The 23,487-nt window shown below is 33.2% G+C and overlaps 1 protein-coding gene and 1 pseudogene across 1 annotated transcript; both read left to right on the top strand.

Annotated features, from left to right (window-relative positions):
• Positions 1–234: 234 nt before the first annotated feature.
• On the top strand, positions 235–2,064 carry LOC141708189 (DNA repair protein RAD16-like). The gene is made up of 3 exons (XM_074511690.1): positions 235–359; positions 573–1,507; positions 1,912–2,064. The coding sequence occupies exons 2-3, from the start codon at positions 590–592 to the stop codon at positions 2,062–2,064; spliced, it is 1,071 nt and encodes a 356-aa protein (XP_074367791.1). The 5' UTR covers positions 235–359; positions 573–589.
• A 4,857-nt stretch (positions 2,065–6,921) lies between these two features.
• LOC141705508 (ATP-dependent helicase rhp16-like) lies at positions 6,922–12,735 on the top strand (annotated as a pseudogene).
• The last annotated feature ends 10,752 nt before the right edge of the window (positions 12,736–23,487 follow it).

The raw sequence follows: 23,487 nt of genomic DNA, 5'->3' as shown, positions 1-23,487 counted from the left end.
TTTCGAGAGTTTGTTTAATTTGTAGATGTCTTTTGTATGAGATTAGTTTGATACAACTGATTAAGGAAAGTTTTGATAACTTTTCTAGCTTGTTACGGTAAAACCTCTCTAAGTGATATGGTTGGGACAGGAAAAACTATCGTATTAGAGGGATTTATATGGTATTACTCGTCAACACCACATGGGGCCTAGACTTTAGAGTATTTATGTTGTCTATATAATTATATATTATTTATTTTTATTTATTCTTTTGTAGTTAATATTGGTTAAAGTAATTTATATGTAATTGTTATGTCGAGCAGGAGATGAAGATCGGGAAATTTTGGATTCTGATTTTGAGGGCACAGACGACGAAAAAGGTATATATCTACAATTGTGTTTTATTTTTTTTTAAATTCACTATATTTGTATTCTCATGTGTTACTCTTTTTAAAGTTTTTATTATATTTATGATCATCTTGAAATGTAAGCTATCTGTTCGTCACTGCATTAGCAATAACGGATGAAATAAGCTTAAAGTGATAAGTTTGTTTATGTAGTATTTAATCCGTCCCGTGTTTCCCTGAATGCAGGTCAAGATGTTTTAAGGATGACCGAGGATTCAGGATCAGAAACTGATTTTGAATTAAGTGATGATGAAAGGTTTAAAAGTGATTCTGATCAGGAAAGGCAAGTTTTGAGTCAAAAAGCGGCAGAAGTTCCTGACCTTGAAGTTGATGAATCCATTGAGAAGATTATAAGAAAGAAGAGGAAGAGGAATAAGAACAGGCCAATATTGATGTGGGAAGTTTGGGAAGAAGAATATGCGAGATGGTTAGCATCTTATGATGATGCTTACGAAGATACTGATAATCAGCACGAAGTTGTGGCTGAAACAGCTGAAGCGCCACCTAGTTTTGTTATGCCTCTGATGAAATATCAGAAAGAATGGTTGGCTTGGGCGCTAAAGCAAGAGGAATCTGCAGCAAGAGGAGGCATCCTTGCAGATGAGAAGGGAATGGGAAAGACTATTCAAGCTATTGCACTTGTAATGGCTAAGAAAGAACTTAATCGAGCACTGGATGGAGCTTTACCCTCAACTAGTCAATCTTCCGGATCGCCACAAGTTAAAGCTACACTTGTTATATGTCCTTTGGTTGGTGTGGCTCAATGGGTGAATGAGATAAGCCGCTCTACCTTGAAAGGTAGTAACAAGGTGCTGGTGTATAATGGAGCCAAGAAGGCCAAGACCCTTGATGAATTCTCGGAATATGATTTTGTTATAACTACATATTCCAGTGTCGAAGCAGAATATAGGAAATATGTCTTGCCACCCACAAGAGAATGCAGATGGTGTGGAAAGTGGTTCACTGAAAAGAACATGAATTCTCACCAAAGTTATTCGTGTGGTCCAGATGTTACTTATAAGCCGTCAAAACAGAGGAAGAATAAGAACGCTGGAGCTGATGTTGATGACGGAAATTGTAATTTGCGCTCCTTGAACTGGAATCGGATCATATTGGATGAGGTGCGTTTCTAATGACTACTCTATTACTGTTATAAAATCTTTCAGACTTGGCTACTTTAGTTTCTGTGTCTTATTCTATGTGCGCGCATGTATTCAAATATGTTAACATCATCATTATAGTTTTTCGCACCCTATGTCCGTATTGAATCCAGATGTTAAGTAATGAATTATGAGCTACCTATGTTCATTTATTAACATAGACACTGAAATATGCATTAGAAAACTTGCTTATTGTATTAATGTACATGGCTTATGGACACTGAAATATGGATTAGAAAACTTGATTAATAGTTTTATGTGTAGGTAACTAAGTTTTGGTTTCATATTAGTTTAAAAGGTTCATCTGCACTTAAGAAACTTATAGTACTTGGCTCACATTTGACCTTGTAATTCGAAATTTATAGGCTCACTATATCAAAGAACGGCGTGGGAACACTACGAAAGCTGTTCATGCCTTAAACTCTACCTACAAATGGGCTTTAAGTGGCACCCCCCTTCAAAATCGTGTTGGAGAACTTAGCCGTTTATCGATCTTCACCTCTCGTTGCTTTTGTTGAAGTTTCGGTATGTTTTCCTTTGCTTCGTCGAGATTCTGGGAGATGTCCCTGCTGAAACGATCTCTCACATTCATGCCTACATTTACAAAATAAACAAAATTTGTTAGATCATATAATCCAAAATCACAAAATTATATACACACACACTCACTTATAACCATCACTGATGCATATATATACCTAGCAATGTGTGTATGTGTGTGTAAGCATACCTCAAAAAAAGCTTATATTTTTAAAAGAAAATTTAAAGATGTAATTATAAACTATAAGTAAATTATTTACATGCATGTAAATATAATTATAACCACTCAAAACTTTTAAACCTTTCATTTTTCCCATAACTGCACAGATGATTAGAGATTATCTTTTTCACCCTAGTAAAATGACCGCCTAACAATAAGTATATTGGTTGGAATTAGCTGATGTGGAGACCATTTCAACGGTCAGTCAACAAGTTTTGCCTTTTACCTTTAGCGATTGTTGTTCAGTCGGTGTATTTGGTCGGAATAGACTGAACTGGACACTACATCAGTAGGAAGTCAAATAATCTTTGGCAATTCTTGACCATGATCGAAATAATCGGACGGTAAAATATATATACCTACCGTCGTTTTGCGTTTGTCTTCAACATTTTGTCATTTCGAATCGATGTTTCGCTAGGGTCGTTTTTTGTCATTTTTTACGTTGATCAAAAAAGACCCTATTTTTTATTGTACATTATTTTATTTTTCTGGTATTTTTCGTTAATTATTCTGACAATTTAATATTAATATTTTTAAAATTTTATTTATTAACTCAATTATTAGTTACCTTTCCTTGTTTATACTTAGCTTGAAAAATGACTTAAAATAGGTATATTAAGAATTGATATTATTTGGATAAAAAAAATTATGAATACCCATAATTAATATTTTTAAAAATTGAGAATACAATTAAGTTTGAAATAGTCAAATATTGAAAATATATATTATTAAAATAGTTTTGAAAGATTAACTTTAAATTTACTTTGAAAGTATAAATAAATATATATATAAAGGGGACAAAATTTATTTTAATGGATGAGGGAGTAAAAATTTAATGTCTATCTTGTCCCATTCGCTGCTTTTGTTGAAGTTTCGATATGTTTTCCTTTACTTCGTCGAGTTTCCGGGAGACATCCCTACTGAAACGATATTTAAAATTCATGCCCGCATTTACAAAATAAACAAAAGTTGTTAGATCATATAATCCAAAATCATAGAACTACATACACACACACTTATAACCATCACTGATACATATATATACCTAGCTATATGTGTGTGTATAAGCATACCTCAAAAAATGCTTATATTTTTAGGAGAAAAATAAAAGATGTAATTATAAACTTTAAGTAAATAGATTACATGCATGTAAATATAATCATAACCACTCAAAAACTTTAAACCTTTCATTTTTCCCATAACTGCACATAAAATTAGAGATCATCTTTTTCACCCTAGAAAAATGACCGCCTAACGGTAGGTATATTGGTCGAAACTAGCCGATGTGGAGACCATTTCAACGGTCAGTCAACAAGTTTTGACTTTTACCTTTAGCGACTATTGTTCGGTCGGTGTATTTTGTCGGAATAGACTGAACTGGACACCACATGAAGTCAAATAATCTTTGGCAATCTTGACAATTACCAACCATCGTTGTGCATTGGTCTTCAACTGTTATCCTTTCGAACTGATATTTCGTCAGGGTAGTTTTTTGTCATTTTTTACGTTAGTCGAAAAAAACTATGTTTCTTTTATTGTACATTATGTTATTTTTATGGTGTTGCCCGTTAATTATTCTGACAATTTAATATTAATATTTTTAAAATTTTATTTATTAGCTTAGTTGTTAGTTACCTTTCCTTTTGTATACTTAGCATGAAATAATGACTTAAAATAGGTATATTAAGAATTGATATTATTAGGATAAAAATATTCTATGAATACCCATAATTAATATTTTTAAGTATTGAGAATACAATTAAGTTTGAAATAGTTAAATATTGAAAATATATATTATTGAAATAGTTTTGAAAGATTAAATTTAAATTTAATTTGAAAATATAAATATATATAAAGGGGATAAAATTTATTTTAATGGATGAGGGAGTAAAAATTTATATCAAATAGTGATGTTTGTCAAAATAACTATGCCAAAATTTAACTATACAAAATAGAAAAGAAGTGAAAATATAATTGTTTTAAAAAAATTCAAAATCATTTACGTAATCGTATTTTAAATATCATCTTTATATTGTCCCAAGCATCATTTGAGGGAGGGGACAAAATTTAGTGGACCTTTTTTTTATCTTTGCATTTTTTTTCCAATATGTTCTGTAAATTTGTTATTATATACAATTTTGATATGCATAAAATTTCTAAAAATGTTCATAGTTGTATTATTATCAAACGTGAATTATATTTTGGATGTCATAGACTTTAATTAAATTTCAAATACAATATTTACGTTTAGAGATATTCAAAAAATCTAAAGTGCAAAATCAGATTTGATCTGGGAAAAAAATCTGAAACTCGATTCGGATAAAATTTCGACGAGTTTCGGCCCGGAATTTGGACCTTTAACGGACTTTCTTTTCTCTTGAAAATCTGGTCCAACTCAAGACTCGAAAACTTGGTTAAAAGCCCGAAATTAAAAAAAACATGGTAATTTTTCACATAGAGGTAATACCCCATTTTTTATACTTTTCTTTTATTAATCATTAAAGATACTATAATCTGCCTGAATTTCAAAATTTGTAAAAAAAATACTTACAAATTTATCAAAATTTATCATTTTATAAAATGAAAACAAAATCATAATTTTTTGAATATCGGGATATTTTAAAGGATTGTTTAAATTTTAATTAAAGACTATTTGATTTAAAAGTTTTTTTTAATTCTTGATTTAATACGCCAAATTTTAAAAAAAAAATCTATGAGGGGTGTATTCAATTGGGATTTTTATAGATTTTTTTGAATTTTGAAAATCTTAGGGTATTCAATTGAAAAATGAGCAAAATACTTCTTTTTAGATGTTCTTTTGCCCAAAATACTCATTCTGAAAAAAGGTGCCCAAAATACCCACCAGATTCTCTGCTGATACTATGAGACTCCTTTGTCAGTAGATACTCCTCTGTCAGTAGAGTATGGTCCTGATACTTCTTTCCCATTAAAGTATCACTTTTAAATATTTTTTAAAAATATTTAAAAAATGAATAAAAGTAAAATTTAATAATTTTAAAATTTTAGATGATACTCCACTGATATTTAATTTAATAATTCATATTTGAATATACTTTTTAGAATCCAAATTAAATTTCTTGAATTTTAAAAAACAAAAAAAATTTTAAAAATTTTAATTGAATATATATTTCTAAAAATCCAAATTGAATAACTTTCGATTTTAATACATTATCTAGAATCCAAATTAAATATTCTTGATTTTTCAAAATCCGTAAAAATCTTTGCAAATCTTAATTGAATATATTTCTTTATTTGTGTTTATTTTGGATATTTCTTTATTTGTTCAGTAAAGATAGTGAAAGAGAATCTAAAGAGTATTGTTAAATACCCCAAATATTTTTCCAAAAAAATTACCAAATGATGTGTCTGACACATGACTGATTTTAATTTGTGTGCGCATATAAATGCACGCGGGGTCTCATATTATTATTAGGAAGGTTACCAAATATTCATATGACAGATCATATTTTGAAAAAAAATTCATATAAAAAATTGGGGTCTCTATCATTTTCCGAATCTAAAATACACTATTCAAATAACAGAAATTTTCAAATACAATATTCATGTTTTGAGTTATTCAAAGCATCTGATCATAAATCTCAAATGCTATCCTCTCTAGAATTCAAATTATATATTCTTGAATTTTCAAAATTCCAAAAAAATCTTTTAAAATCTTAATTGAATATATTTCTTTATATACATATTGTGGATATTTCTTTATTTGTTGAAAGAAGATAGCGGCCGAGAATCTAAAATACACAATTCAGACAGCATGAATTTTGGGCCAAGAGCCCGTTCAAGTGAAAACCTCAATTCAACTTTTAATTTCCCGCCTCACTCGCTTGTATATATACCCCCTCTCTTCACTGCAATAAGCCACATCTCAAACCCTCACTCACTCTTGCATTTCATTTGGCTTCTCCGCCTAAAAACCCTAATTCTCTCATTTCATTCCTTCAATCAAACCCTAATTATCTGCTATGCCGCCTAAGTTCAATTCTCTACCTCCTTTCAGAGGTGAAACAACTCCATCACCTTTTACTTTCTTGTTTTAAATTTTATCTTTTGTGAACTATTTGTTTTATGATCATTTCTAGATAGAACTTTTGGATTGTTTAAAATCGTGATCTAGATTATGTAACACAAGATTTGATATCTATGATGTCTCTAGTTGCATGCTTACTAAATTGAGTGTAGAAATATATTGGCTAAGTTTGTAATCTTGATTTGTATGCATGCTATGTCTCTTGTTGATTGTGATTTGTATAGATTTTTGCTTTGATCTAACATTTCCTAAGAGAATTTGTTTAGTTTTTCTGGTTGCAGGTAGATCTGAGTATTTTCTTAGACGAATTATATTTTTCGAGAGTTTGTTTAATTTGTAGATGTCTTTTGTATGAGATTAGTTTGATACAACTGATTAAGGAAAGTTTTGATAACTTTTCTAGCTTGTTACGGTAAAACCTCTCTAAGTGATATGGTTGGGACAGGAAAAACTATCGTATTAGAGGGATTTATATGGTATTACTCGTCAACACCACATGGGGCCTAGACTTTAGAGTATTTATGTTGTCTATATAATTATATATTATTTATTTTTATTTATTCTTTTGTAGTTAATATTGGTTAAAGTAATTTATATGTAATTGTTATGTCGAGCAGGAGATGAAGATCGGGAAATTTTGGATTCTGATTTTGAGGGCACAGACGACGAAAAAGGTATATATCTACAATTGTGTTTTATTTTTTTTTAAATTCACTATATTTGTATTCTCATGTGTTACTCTTTTTAAAGTTTTTATTATATTTATGATCATCTTGAAATGTAAGCTATCTGTTCGTCACTGCATTAGCAATAACGGATGAAATAAGCTTAAAGTGATAAGTTTGTTTATGTAGTATTTAATCCGTCCCGTGTTTCCCTGAATGCAGGTCAAGATGTTTTAAGGATGACCGAGGATTCAGGATCAGAAACTGATTTTGAATTAAGTGATGATGAAAGGTTTAAAAGTGATTCTGATCAGGAAAGGCAAGTTTTGAGTCAAAAAGCGGCAGAAGTTCCTGACCTTGAAGTTGATGAATCCATTGAGAAGATTATAAGAAAGAAGAGGAAGAGGAATAAGAACAGGCCAATATTGATGTGGGAAGTTTGGGAAGAAGAATATGCGAGATGGTTAGCATCTTATGATGATGCTTACGAAGATACTGATAATCAGCACGAAGTTGTGGCTGAAACAGCTGAAGCGCCACCTAGTTTTGTTATGCCTCTGATGAAATATCAGAAAGAATGGTTGGCTTGGGCGCTAAAGCAAGAGGAATCTGCAGCAAGAGGAGGCATCCTTGCAGATGAGAAGGGAATGGGAAAGACTATTCAAGCTATTGCACTTGTAATGGCTAAGAAAGAACTTAATCGAGCACTGGATGGAGCTTTACCCTCAACTAGTCAATCTTCCGGATCGCCACAAGTTAAAGCTACACTTGTTATATGTCCTTTGGTTGGTGTGGCTCAATGGGTGAATGAGATAAGCCGCTCTACCTTGAAAGGTAGTAACAAGGTGCTGGTGTATAATGGAGCCAAGAAGGCCAAGACCCTTGATGAATTCTCGGAATATGATTTTGTTATAACTACATATTCCAGTGTCGAAGCAGAATATAGGAAATATGTCTTGCCACCCACAAGAGAATGCAGATGGTGTGGAAAGTGGTTCACTGAAAAGAACATGAATTCTCACCAAAGTTATTCGTGTGGTCCAGATGTTACTTATAAGCCGTCAAAACAGAGGAAGAATAAGAACGCTGGAGCTGATGTTGATGACGGAAATTGTAATTTGCGCTCCTTGAACTGGAATCGGATCATATTGGATGAGGTGCGTTTCTAATGACTACTCTATTACTGTTATAAAATCTTTCAGACTTGGCTACTTTAGTTTCTGTGTCTTATTCTATGTGCGCGCATGTATTCAAATATGTTAACATCATCATTATAGTTTTTCGCACCCTATGTCCGTATTGAATCCAGATGTTAAGTAATGAATTATGAGCTACCTATGTTCATTTATTAACATAGACACTGAAATATGCATTAGAAAACTTGCTTATTGTATTAATGTACATGGCTTATGGACACTGAAATATGCATTAGAAAACTTGATTAATAGTTTTATGTGTAGGTAACTAAGTTTTGGTTTCATATTAGTTTAAAAGGTTCATCTGCACTTAAGAAACTTATAGTACTTGGCTCACATTTGACCTTGTAATTCGAAATTTATAGGCTCACTATATCAAAGAACGGCGTGGGAACACTACGAAAGCTGTTCATGCCTTAAACTCTACCTACAAATGGGCTATAAGTGGCAACCCCCTTCAAAATCGTGTTGGAGAACTTTACTCGCTTCTAAGATTTAATTAGCTTGATGTGACATACAGTTTAACTTTTATCGTTTATATCTAATTAGTTTTCTGATTTCTTTGGCACAGATCCGCTTTCTGCAGATTAGTCCATATTCTTATTACTTCTGTAAGGATTGTGATTGCAGAACACTTGATTATAGGTATTTTTCAGGGTTAAATTATCTTTCCCGAAAGATGATATTAATGTGCTAGTACTCCACCAGTACATGTTCTTTTTGTTAATTTATCAGTCTGCCTCCAAATTTATAGCCTAGTCTCCATTTCAGCTCCCAGTGTTGCATTTGGGTTGTTTAAAATATGTTACTGTTTATAATCATGTATGCACTAATAGCTATTAAAGGCACAAAACGCGCCAAAGTGCAGAGGTACGTGTAAGCATAAGCGCAATGCGTTTGCATGAATTGTTTCATTGAAGCACAAAATTGCATAAACACACACACACACATACACAAGTAGATGCTAAAACATGGTTGTTTATCTTGTATGCTTTACATATAATAAACTGTTTGTTACCTGACATCATTAAGTCATTAACTTGCAGTCCTAACTCTGGCTGTTGCTCACATTCCTCTGTAAGACACTTTTGCTGGTGGAATAAAGTGAGTCACAAAAGTTTAAGTTTCTTATACTGTATTGTGTCTTCTGATTAGAGTATGTACTGAAAAGTTGCAAACTTCCTGTGACATTGTAATTATGAAGTATATTACCACACCGATACAATCAAAAGGGAATTCGGGGTCTGACATAGATGCAATGATCTTGCTGGAGCACAAGATCTTAAAAAGCATTCTTTTAAGACGCACTAAAATGGGTAGATCCGCTGATCTTGCGCTTCCTCCCAAAATGGTAACTATAATACTTTCTTATGCTGCAAGGCGCCAATGCATATTTACTCCAGTATGTCATGCAATATTTTTTTGTGTCAGGTGTTATTACGACGGGACTCGCTGGATATTTTTGAAGAAAGTTACTACACCGCACTGTATAATGAAAGTCGGGCACAATTTAATATGTGAGTCAACTAAGTCATTCTCATTTTGGTTTTAATTTGAAATCTGTGTGGTCTGTTTCATCGGACATATTGGTAAACTGTGTCTTGAAGTTCTTCCCTACTGTGTTGCAGTTATTTGGGTTCACTATCTAGGGATACCATTGCTTGAATTTATACTAAAACTGATGGCTAATAATGTCCAGAGTCACATAGATTTTTGTGTAATGACAACTTCTGCTTCATCCTTATCAGAATGTAACTAAATTATTTCATGCATGTGCAGATATGTCGCAGAAGATAATGTTGGGAATAACTATGCCCACATATCTGATCTCCTCACGCGTTTGCGACAGGTGAAGGATTTACTTACTATCTACAAGCATCTTTATATTATGCAAATTTCTTGTTATTCTGCATATATAGCAGCTTTTAGTATAATTGTCGATTATCCCTTAGAAGGAAACTACTCAAAGAATATTATCAAAAAAAATTGCATGTGTATTTTAGGTTAAATAATTTCTTAAATGATGTATTTGACTGCTTATTTAACTAGTTAGCTAGTGTAGTCAAGCTTGAGATGTGCAGCAATTGTTCAACATTTTAGCAGCATATTTTTTTTGTCCTTGATGCTGATTTTTTGGTATAAACTAATTATGAGATTATGTTATCGTCTTGCAACTCTAACCTTACTTTCTGATTATAAAATAGGCTGTGGATCATCCATACCTTGTATTATTCTCTAAAGCTGCCAAGAGCAGAAACCTAAATGAGGTACTGGATGCTAACAATGGTGAACTGATATGTGGGCTGTGCAATGGATCTGCAGAAGATCCTCTGGTGAGTTCATAATGAATTGTTTTTCGAGTATTAATTTCTTGTCAAATGAGTTTATTACCCAAATCAATATATAAGAAGGATATTGGAAGTCTTTAAGTTCTTCATTTTAAAGACACTTCTAAAGTCAAATTTTAAATTGTTGTAAGAGACAGAAGCACAATCCGTCAAAAACAGTAAATGTCCACTTGTATATAAAGTATATCCTTCTATTCTGCGAAAGTCTTTTTACCAGCTGCAAAACGATATTTTCAGCACCCTCATAAAACACATTTAACTTGATTTGCATGTAAAATACCTTGATCACTGAACCACACTCGGGTAATTTTCAAAAGCTCTATACCTCTTTCCAGTTTGGTAGAAGTGAAAGCTTATTGGTTTGTAGTTTTACACTTTGGTCTGAAGATAATATCATATTGACACATTATATTGATATGACTATGATCGCTCCTTGTTTGTTTTCTTAATAGAATCTTCTGCCTACTTATAAAGCTTATGTAATTACTTCAGGTTAGTGCATGTTCACATGTCGTTTGCACATCTTGTTTGAACGGCGCTGAACTAGTCTCATGCCCCACATGTAAGGAGCCCCTTAATGTAGATTGTAGTACAGAGAATGACCAAGGAGATGAGGATACTAAAACGATCATTAAAGGTTTTAAGCGCTCAAGTATTCTCAACAGAATTCGGGTTGAAGACTTCCGAACTAGTACAAAAATAGAAGCTTTGGTAAATTGTTGATTATCCTTTTACAACCTTTCTTTTTCTGTCTTTTTGTCGGAAATGCAATTTTACTCTTACGTTTCGGTTGTTAATGACCGTTTTGACAAAACGACAGGAAGCTGCTAAACTATTTAAATTTACTTGACAGTATGATCTTGTTTATCTATACGCAGTGTTCATAATAATTTGCTAATTCCTACAGTGATGCTTCCACACACCCTTAAAATCAATTCAAACTCCAGATATCCTAAACACTTGTGCCTATATCTCACATCAATAGTAGTATCTTTACTAATATGAGCTTAATTTAATTATATAGAGAGAAGAAATCAGGTTTATGGTTGAGAGAGATGGCTCTGCAAAAGCAATCGTTTTCAGCCAATTCATATCATTCCTGGACTTGATTCACTATTCTCTGCAGAAGGTGGGTGGTAAATTTTGCAAGCTATAGTTTTTCATATCTGCTTCATCATCAAGCTGACTGATATTGTTTGATGTTGAAACCTTTTGCAGTCCGGAGTTCAGTGTGTTCAGTTGGATGGAACTATGACTACGAAGGCAAGAAATGCTGCCATCAAGAGATTTACCGAGGTTCCTGATTGCAGATTACTTCTCATGAGCTTTAAAACAGGAGGGGTTGCACTTAATCTCACAATGGCATCACATGTAAGAGAATATTATAATGCTAAATCTCAAGTGCAATTATATAGAGGCTTGTCTTTCTTTTCTTTTTTTGGCTAACTACTGAAAGGAAGACTTAGTGTGTTTTGGTCTTTGACTCGTTCAGGTATTCTTGATGGATCCATGGTGGAATCCTGATGTTGAGCGACAGGCCCAAGATAGAATACATAGAATTGGGCAATTTAAACCTACAAGGCAAGTACCATGGCTATATATGTAGTTGCTTGCATATCAGTGTTTTATTATTATATTATGCAACTCTTCTCCTAAATCGCTTGTATGAAAATGTGTAGGGTTGTCAGGTTCATAACAGAGGGCACCATCGAAGAAAGAATTTTGAAAGTACAAGAAGAAAAGGAACTAGTATTCGAAGGGTACGTATCTATTCAAGGAATTCTCAAATGTTAAAATCATTGCTCAATCTAAATCAGCTAATCATTATGCTCTGCCTTTTACAGGACCATTGTTGGCTCATCCAATGGACTGGGAAGACTAACCGAGGACGATATGAAATTTCTGTTTGAAGCATAAATTCTGTAATGGCATAGAAAGATTGTTGCTTGTTGTACCTTTTCTGAATTCTAGTGTTGTAAATTTGTAATGTTAACTTTTTCTTTTTGGCTGATACCCTTGCACAATTTAAGTGCAGGAAGTTCTCGAATGATAAAAAGATTATAGGAAGGTTCACAGATTTAATTATTTCTCTTGTATCATTTTTGGATAATATATGAGTAATATATGGTCAAGATTTGCATTTTCTTCTAATATTTCTTATATTTGAAGTGTTTTTTTTCTTCACCATTTTATCCATGTTATGGAGCCAGGAGATTACCATGTTGTTACAAGTATCCCATTGATTGGCTTTTGTCGAGTCAGTTGCGCTCCTGGTGACAGATCCATCAACAAATTCCAACTTTCTCTTGGCTGAAAGCTGAATCTCCATCTGTCTCCTCTATGTTCTGTAATCAACAGCTCATTGCAGTTTGGACACGCTCACAGAGGTTGGTCCATCAGAAGGGTGTAAGAACAATGGATTTTGCATATCATTGCATGTAAATCTACTACCTGAGGCCATGATTTCTGAGAAACAAGAAACATGCAGTGCAAGAACAAGAAAGCGCCTTATCAGAAATTCAAAAAACAAACACTCAGATTTTATATAATGACGCTCCAGCTTTTTTGCATCGTCAGTTGCCTTATCATCATTATTTTACGGTGTTTAGATTTTTTGTATTGATTAATTTGTTTATTCTTGTTTTCCTGTTCGATTGTAGATTTTTTGGTGGAATGTACTTGACATTTTCCTTTTTCACTTTTCAGTGATGCTTTTACTTACCCAGAAAAAGACTTCGGTGATTGATTTATTGAGTTTTATTTGCTAAATTATGCTTTCTCCTAACCTAAATTTTCCGTTTATGCAGGATTCTCGCTGTTTTTGTCTTTTATGATAGATAAACTGCAGCAGAGGAACTGAAAGACTTGGTTGACGAGGTTTCTAATTTGAGGACAAAGATCAAAGAGCTAAAATCTGATTGCGAGTCAAAGTACAATGAGATAAAATCTGCTGAAACCAGTTTAGTGGCACTTAAAAGTCAGTCTGAAGGATATGTGAAAGAAATTTCTCGGTTGCAGCATGAAAATCAAAAGTTTTCAGAACCAGCTGCAGTCTCTAGATAAAAGTTTATCGCATTCTGATGGCAAGAAGAACATGTAAGGTAAAGTAATACCCTGTGGCAAAAATTCATGTTCCCTTTATAAATCTCGCAGATCCTTAAAACTTATATTTTGCGTCGCCTGTTTACTCAGATTAAAGATACGTGACTGGTTTACAGTAAAGATCCGTCTTCTTGTGAAAAAGGCATGTAGTAGAGGGAGCATCAATGCCTTTGTGAGTTGCTTGTCAAATTTTCAACTTCCATTTAACTTCTTTCAATTTCTCTGGCGTATTTTTTAGTTCATGATTACGAGTTCTTTTAGTAGCATGAAAAAATTCACAAAGAAACAAGATTCTGATTGTTGCTCTAGAAACAAGTCTTCACGTTTCATATATAACTAGCAGCCATAGCAATAGATTAAAATATACCAACTCTCTTCATTCACACCTAATATATATAATATTCACTCAATTCAAAGTTGGCAGCTCAAGACAAACCATGACATTCCAAACAGCAATTCTGGATCTTGCAGGAGCATATTCTTCAGTCTCCTGTAAATTTATCGAACATTTTTCTTGATCTTGAGCCGTAAGCCTTATTCTTTGTAAACCATCCCTTGTTGATCCTCAGATACCAAATCACACAAATATGATACCCCTCCCCAAATGTATAACTACCAAACACCAAACACTGGAGCAAAAATTGTTTGAAAACACAGAAACTTTTATACTCCAACCATTCTTTATAACATCAAAGAACTATACCTTGAAAAATCAGTATTCGTCCAATACCTGATCATTTTACAGACTGAAAACCGTTTCTTATACATACCTTGATATACCCTTGAGATATCCATGAGTTTCTTTACGTTTTTATTCAAGTGTTTAACCATCATTGATTATGATCTTGTTTATCGAATTATATTGTTTATCATATTGAATTGCTTTAGAATTGGATAGTTTTTTTTATATATATGGACCAGATTCGTGGTCAGACCATATCTATGGTCAATTTAGGCTAATGTGTGCCTTGGATCCAGTAGTTAGAGCAGTGCTGTGTGCTTTGCTTGGGGTTAGTGCGTGACTGATCAGTAGCCTAACCTTGGTTTTAAAAACTTAAAATGAATGTCCAATTCTAATGATTGTTTAGCAATAAACTCGATTCCACTGAATCATCTCGTTTGATCATTGATTAATCTCAATTATTGTCATTGTGACTTGCTGAGCTAGTTAGCTCACTCTTGCGAATCTATTTATGTATTCTACAGTTAAGAAGGATACGGTTGATAGCGAGGTTTCCCAGTTCAATGTACGAGCTAGGATTCCAGATTGAGTTGGATCAAGCTAGCAGGAGCTTATTGCGGTAGTGAGATTGTAAGATTGTAAGAATAATTTTATTATCACTTGTCAGTTAAATTAGTCGGGATTTGGTACGATGTAATAAAAGTTAAGGTTGTGGCTTGTTTTCATACTTTAACCTGTTGTGATCCGTGGTTATGTAAAGAAGGGTCATTGCAAATAATATCTTATATACAGGTTTATATGTTGTGTTTGTGTTTTGGACCCCAAACTTCTGACCCGGGTTTGGAGGGCGCCACAGGATGTCCGTTTAAGGTCCGCATTCTAGGCCGAACCTCGTCAAAGTTTTTTCCGGATCGAGTTTTAGGTTTTTTTTCGGATTAAATTTGATTTTGCAATTCAGATTTTTCTGAATATCTCTAAACGTAAACATAGTATTTAAAATTTAATAAATGTCTGTGACCTTCAAAATATAATTCACGTTTGATAATAATACAACTATGAACATTTTTTTTAAAATTGTATGCATATCCAAATTGTATATTATAACAAATTTATAGAACATATTGGTAAAAAAATGCAATGATGAAAAAAAGGTCAATAAATTTTGTCCACTCCCTCAAATGATGCTTTGCTTGTGACAATATAAAGATGATATTTAAAATACGGTTACGTAAATGATTTTGAATTTTTTTAAAACAATCATTGTATTTTCACTTCTTTTCTATAGTTAAATTTTGACACGCATTTCTATAGGATATAAATTTCCATTAAAATAAATTGTGTCCCCTATATATAGTTAATCTTTCAAAACTATTTCAATAATATCTATTTTCGATATTTGACTATTTCAAACTTAGTTATATTCTCAATTTTTAAAAATATTAATTATGGGTATTTGTAGAATTTTTTATCCAAATAATACCATTAGTAGACCTATTTTAAGTCATTTTTTCATGTCAAGTATACACAAGGAAAGGTAACTAACAAATAATAAATAAAATTAAAAAAATATTAAAATTATCAGAATAATTAACAGTCAACACTAGAAAAAAAATATAATGTATAATAAAAGAAATATGATCTTTTTCGACCTACGTAAAAAAAAGATAAAAAATGACCCTGGCGAAATATCGGTTCGAATGGACAACACGATGAACACCAACGCACAACGACGGTCGGTATATATGTTTTACCGACCGATTATTCCGACCATGGTCGAGATTGCCAAAGATTATTTGACTTCTTGCTGATGTGGTGTCTAGTTCAGTCTATTCCGACCAAATACACCGACCGAACAACAGTCGATAAAGGTAAAATTCAAAACTTGTAGACTGATCGTTGAAATGGTCTCCACATCAACTAATTCCGACCAATATACCTACCATTAGGCGGTCGTTTTTTCTAGGGTGAAAAAGATGATCTCTAATTTTCTGTGCAGTTATGGGAAAAATGAAAGGTTTAAAGTTTTTGAGCGGTTATGATTATATATACATGCATGTAATATGTTTACTTATATTTTATAATTATATCTTATAATTTTCTCCTAAAATATATATTTTTTTTGAGGTACGCTTATACACACACATAGCTAGGTATATATATGCATTGGTGATGGTTATAAGTTTGTATGTGTGTCTATATTTAGTTTTATGATTTTGGATTATATGGTCTAACAAATTTTGTAAATGTAGGCATGAATGTGAAAGATCGCTTCAGTAGGGACGTCTCCCGGAAACTCGACGAAGCAGAAGAAAATATATAGAAACTTCAACAAAAGTTGCGGGAGGCGAAGATCGATAATCGGCTAATTTATGAGAAGTTGAACAAGTTTGAGATCAGGGTGGAAGAACTCAAAGAGCAGTTGAAGGATGCTTGGGAGGAGATCGATAATTTAAAGATGACTTATAGTCATTTTAGAGACAGTTGATCAATGATGCTTGTTTTTTATTTTAATTATATTATTTAACCTGGTTTAAGTAAGTTTCTTAATATGAACTACGATTTCAATTTGTTTTTGGATTGTAAGTTATAAATATTTGGTTTAATTATTGTTTGTAATTTTAATGTTAAATATTTTCCCGAGGGTTTTCTGGGCTAGAAAAATTGTAAGCCAAGTTTAAAGTTAAAACCGGCCTACTATAATGATTGATCAACTTAAATAATGACCGACTTTGGCTTTTCTGAGGATTAAATTCTTATCGGATTCATGCGAACAACGACCACATTTATCATAAAATGACCAAACTAATATAAATCGGTCGGTATTAACTATTCATTTCTATGTGTTAACCCAACTTATCAACTAACACTATACCAACCAAATCCGTCAGTAACTATATCAAAGGATTTACTGACTGATGCCGCAGTCTGTAATATTTTTCTATTGCGACCGACTTTAGGATCCAAACTCGGTCGCAATTAGATGCATTAAATTTTCCCACCAACCTAATTGATTGGTGTGAGATAAATATTTTAATCATTTCTCAGTTTAAAAATCGACTGAATCAGTCGGTATATAGGTTTTTGAATTTATTTTTGCTTTTGTACTTCTTGACTACACTTTTTCTGCAATTTTAAGCTCAACTCTCTCTCTCTCTCACACACACACATATATATGTATTTTTAGATCTTGCATTTTGTGAATTATCAAATTTGAGGAGGAGCTTGAAGAATTTAAATTGTAAGTATAATTTTTATCTGAGAATAAATTTGTGTGTGTGTTTGCGTAATAAATGTTTATGCGTAATTAGTTGATGAGTATATTTGTATGTGTATGTAAAATTTATGTGTGTGTGTAATTAGTTGATGATGACTATATATGTATGTGTAATAAATTCTGTATGTGTAATTATAAATTTTGTAATTGTAATAGTTTTGTGTATATGATCTAATTAGAGCAAAAAATGTGATATGTAGATATCGTCCACGCCTAATCGAGATTAGATTTCTCGACGTTTAGAAAATAGATTTCTATCATCTAATGATCAATATAGGAAATGTGTGGATTCATTTATTGAATTTGTCGGTGTTTATGGAATTAAAGGAGAAAAAATAGGGTGTTCATGTAATACATATGAAAATGGTTATTTTAAGTTAGATGAAGTGAAATATCATTTACTCATGGATGAATTTTTAGAAACTTATAAAGTTTGAGAGGTACATGATGAAAAACAAATAGAACTTCAAAAGCGGAAGCGTCGTCGAAGTACGAAAATTGAAAAAACCTTTTGATATAAACATATTGTTACGAGATATTAGTGGATCAAATAATAACGATGGAGAAACGGAAGGTAGTAGTAGTAGGGTTGATGAAGCCCGTCAAACTCAAATGTTTCTCAATTCTACAAGGATGCTATTGACGCGGAGCTCCTATTTATACCGATAATAAAAAGTATACGAAAATGAAACTCAGTAGTAAATTGTTACATTTCAATAATGAGGCAAAATGCTCTGTAATAATGTTTGTCTCATTGGTTGCATTACTTTCCGATTTTCTTACTAAGCACAATATGTTGCCTTTTACATAGTATAGTATGAAGACATTGACGAAGAAGGTAAGTTTGGGGTATGAAAAAATTGATGCATGTAAAAATTATTGTATGTTGTACTACGGGAATGATGCATCAAAAATTATTTGTGATATTTGTGGCAAAGATCGTTACAAAAGTCAAAAGAAGAAAATTGAGAAAAGAATACCACACAGTCTTAAGATATTTTTCCATTACTCCCCGTCTATAAAGATCGTATATGTCCAAAAATACATCGGAATATATGAGATGTCACAAGGTAAGAGAAACAAAATAAGGGGAACTTAGTCATCCGACGGGCAGAGATGAATGAAATAATTTGACCGTAATTATCCGTCATTTGCAAGAGAGAGTCGAAATATACATCTTGGCATTGGAGCCGATGGATTCAATCTATTTGAAAATCTGGGAAACATTGGCCCGTGTTGTGGTCATTTATAATCTTTCACCTTTTATTGGGATGAAAAAACCATTCACATTTCTTACTCTTTTAGTCCCCCGGTAAAGGGGTCTGGGACAAGATCTTAATGTATATCTTCTCCCCTTTAATGGATGAACTAAAAATGTTGTGGCAAATAGGCGTGGAAACAAATGATCATTTAAAGAGGCAAAATTTCACGCTGAAGGCGGCGGGTGTATGGGCCGTGACCAATTTTCCAGGATTAAGGATGATAAGTGGATGGTCAACACATGAAAAGCTCTCATCTCCGATTTGTGTTAGGGATATTCAAGGTATTCAATTAAAAAATTATGGAAAACAAGTGTTTTTTGGCACAAATCGTTGTTTTTTACGCAAAGATGATCCACTAAGTCTTCCAAGTGTTAGGTTGCAACTGTGGAAACTAGAGTGTTTACAGATCGATCGAGTGGTGAGTCTTTGAAGCAAGTTTTTGAATAATTGCAATTTACACCACTTGGGAAGAAGCACAAAAAAGTCGAGCTACAGGTTTTGGAGTTACCCATAACTGGACATATAAATCACTATTTTTTGAACTACCATATTGGTCATCAGTTTCTATGCATCATTGTATCGATGTAATGCACATCGAAAAAATATTTTCGACAATGTGTTTACACCATTATAATTGATACTAAAAAATCAAAGGATTATGTCAAGTCAAGAAATAATTATAAATTATTGAATGTTCACCCCGAATTGTGGATCCCCAAAAATGGAAACAAACCAAAGGCACGTTTCACGCTCACGAAAAAATAACTCAAAGCATTGTGTGAATGATTTAAAATATTGAAACTCCCAGATAGTTATGCATCAAATGTTGCACGTTGTGTTAAAGATAATTGCAAGTTCTCGTGGTTTAAATCTCACGATTGTCATATTATAATGCAAAGATTGTTGCCACTTGCCATTTGTGAATTCTACCACAAGATGTTGTGGATGCATTATCAGCCCTTTCAAATTTCTGTCATGACATTTTATCTTATGTCTTAATTCCTAATGATTTGAAAATTTTGGAGAAGTCTATAGTCTAAATATTGAGTTTGTTGAAAACCACTTTTTTGGGTGGTTGATTTGATTCAATGGAGCACTTGGTTTTATATTTGACGGAAGAATGTAGGCTGGGTAGACTCATTCATTATTAGTGGATGTATTTTGTTGAAATAATGATGGGGTTTATGAAGCAAAATGTTGGTAATAAGGCGAGGGTTGAAGGTTCGGTTACTGAACATTACATTGAGGAGGGGATGTTATTTCTACTCATTTTACTTTGATTTTAAATTCGATGAGGTTTTGATCGGTAAACATCATAAAAATGATTTTGAAGTGTTCAAATATATTCAGGTAGCACACTCAAGAAGCCAAAAGAAGTCGGAATTTGAGTGATGTTGAACGATTGATGGTGGTAGAATATGTTTTATTCAATTCGCCAGAAATTTATCCTTATATAAATGAATATCAAGTTCATATCAAAGAAAATGAACCAAATATAACACTAGATGAATTGAAGAGAGCGATAAAAAGTGGACTCAAAATTTGGATGAGTAGGAAGTTGAAAAAAATGATGCTTATTGTTCTCGTTTTAAGAACTTGATGGTAGGGCCGGAAAAATTGGTATTGTTATATGAAACTTATAATGTTAATGGTTATAAATTTCAAACAAGGAAAATTTCGGCATCTAATTCGGGAGTCATGGTGAAATGCACCTCAAATGAAAATATTTTGAGCAACTAATATTGTCAATTACAAGAAGTCATTAAACTTGGATATCAAGAGGGAAACCATGTACTCTTATTTAATTGTGATTGATTTGATAGTGCCGGATTCGGTGTACGAGTTAAAAAAAATTGTGTTGTCATTGTTGATATGGCTTCAAGGCTAAGATCGAAGGAGGCTTTCATCTTGGCTAGTCAAGCTAATCAAGTGTACTATGCTCCAAGTGTAATGTCACCACAAAGTAATATACACACAGTTGTTACAAGTAAACATCGTCCTCATGACGAGTCTATAAATGCCCATAGAAGACGCTTTTCAAGAAGAACAAATCTCTAGACTCGTGCCGTCATTTTCTTTGTTCATTGATATTGCAAAATATGCAAATATTCCAATTATAAATAAATATGAAGAAGAAGATGAAGAATAAGATGAAGAAGAGGAAGAAGAACAAGAAGAAGAAGAAAATAGTAATGAAGAGGAAGAGGAAGAGGAAGGGGAAGATAATGATAGTAATGAAGAAAACGATGACTATGATTTGTAACTAATACAAATGGGTATCCAACAAATACACAAGGTACCCCTCGAGGTTGCAAAAGCCAAACACCTAAATGTTTTAACCTCATCATATTCAACAGGTTTGTAAAAAAAGAGTTTCGTAAGGGGTTTTGTTACCTAAAACCGGAGTTGGCACGCGGTTGATGACATAGAATGCTATCATTATGCATTCGCCCCAAAATTTCAGGGGCAAGGAAGCTTGAAAACAAAGACATCTTGGTACCTCAAGTACATATCTGTGTCTTCGTTCCGCTCGAGCATTCTGCTGTGGACGATTGACACACGAGGTTTGATGTTGGATCCCATGTTCAGCATAGAAAATTCTGCACCGTACATCCGAGAATTCTGGAGCATTATCCGATCGAATGATTTGTATATTAGTGTGAAAATGAATGTTCACATAGTTAGAGAAAGCCTGCAGTGTTGATAGATAGTAAGACTTGAACTGAAGTAAATACACCCACGTTACACATGTGCAATCATCGACTATGGTCAAGAAAAATTTATACTTTCCCCTGGTAGAAAGTCTGTATGGCCCCCAGGTGTCGATGTGAATCAACTCGAAAGGTTTTTCAGCATGTGACTTACTCAAGTCAAAAGGCAGTTTTGTAAATTTCGACATGGGACATGTGACACAAACCTTTTCTGGAGGCAAAATCACAGATCTTAATGCAGGAATGTATTTGAGCTTGCTCATTGGGGCATGACCCAACCTATTATGCCACATAGCATATTCAGATCTAGAAGTCTTTTGGATGTGATTGACCAGACTTGGGATGCAAGATAAGATGTATCCTTCATATAGTAAAGCCCATTCTGCAGAGTTCAAACTGTCCGTGTGTGTTGTGTCTGAGCATCAATAATTTTGCATCCTTCAGGTAAGAAAGTGACAATACATCCATTGTCTTGTGACAACCTGTGTATAGACAATAAATTATGCCTAAATTGTGGCACATACAACACTTTATGAAGTATCAACCCATTTTGCAATTTGATGTCCCCAATATTGGAAATCTTGAATGTGGCCCCTATTGGCAATTTGATAATTAAATCAGAAGAGGCCCGTTGCACATTCATCATGTTTTCAAGGCTAAAAGTCATGTGGTCACTAGCCCCCGAATCTATAATCCAGACATTATTGTTTATCATAGACATATGACATGTAACCATTCCAAAAAAACAATTCTCCAACTCATCATCTGTGTCAATATTATTGGCATTCTGCATAAGGTTACCAGCACCAGCAGGCAACAATTTTAACAACTGTTGCAATTCTTGAGAGGTAATTGTCACATTATCTTGGACAGAGTTATTACTTTGAGTTGCTGAATTGGCAAACTTGGTGTGTGCAGGTGGAGTAGTGTCATGATTAGAAGCAGTGTTATTGGGCTTCCGTGGTGGTTTATACTTTCTGTGCCACCTGGATAACCTATTACTGTCCAACATCGAGCATTGCTGTGATTTTTTTGACCATAATTAGTGCAAGCAGGGCCTTTATACTCAGAGTGAGGGCCTTTATACTCAGATTGAGTGTTACCACACATAGCAGAAATGTCAACATCAGCTAGAGTAAAAAGTTCACGTTGGGATTCTTCCTGTTGGATAATAGCATAGGCAGACTCTACACTTAGTAATGTGTTTTGCATTAATAGTTGACTACGCAAAGAAGAAACAAACGAGATTCAACTTTAGGGGTCTCAATAGCTGCAATAAAGGTTTTGACATCCTGTGCTACAGTGTTTACAGCAAGTAGGGTGTTTATAGAGACTATCTCCTCCCATAAGCTACTCATGGTAGTAAAGTAATCATTAATTTTCATCTTATTTTGTTTCAAACCAACCAGATCTTTGTTGAGTTTATATTTTCTTGAACCATTACTCAATAAAAAATAATTTTCTAGTTGAATCCACCCCTCACTAGCAGAGTTGATAAAGAGAATAGATTGTTTAATACTATGGATTTCAAAAGAATGATTCGAGGACCTATAATCTCCACCTCCTTGGAGTTTAGGCACACTCACTAATGTTGGACCATCAGATGGGTGCAAGAACAGTGGATTTTGCATATCTGCAAAAGTGAATCTACCACCTGCAGCCATTGTAAACAGAAGGCGCGTGATAAAGATGCAAGCTTCTTAGATTTGTGAAGAAAAAACTCAGCAATCAGCTGGAACAGAAATGATGAATGATTTATGCTTTTATCTAGTTTAAATCTCAAGAAATCACTCCAAATTTACATGTGATGGCTCTGATACCATAAAGATGGATATACTAAATGAGACAAATGCAAACTTGGAGAAGAAATAAACT

This window comes from Apium graveolens, chromosome 2 (assembly GCF_009905375.1).
Source record: "Apium graveolens cultivar Ventura chromosome 2, ASM990537v1, whole genome shotgun sequence".
NCBI classification, from domain to species: domain Eukaryota; kingdom Viridiplantae; phylum Streptophyta; class Magnoliopsida; order Apiales; family Apiaceae; genus Apium; species Apium graveolens.
This window is presented reverse-complemented; position numbering and strand designations above follow the sequence as displayed.

Coding starts and splice junctions, on each gene's coding strand:
- LOC141708189 (XM_074511690.1), top strand. CDS start 590: ATGACCGAGGATTCAGGATCAGAAACTGATTTTGAATTAAGTGATGAT. Junction 1,508..1,911: donor ATCGGATCATATTGGATGAG/GTGCGTTTCTAA, acceptor CGAAATTTATAG/GCTCACTATATCAAAGAACG.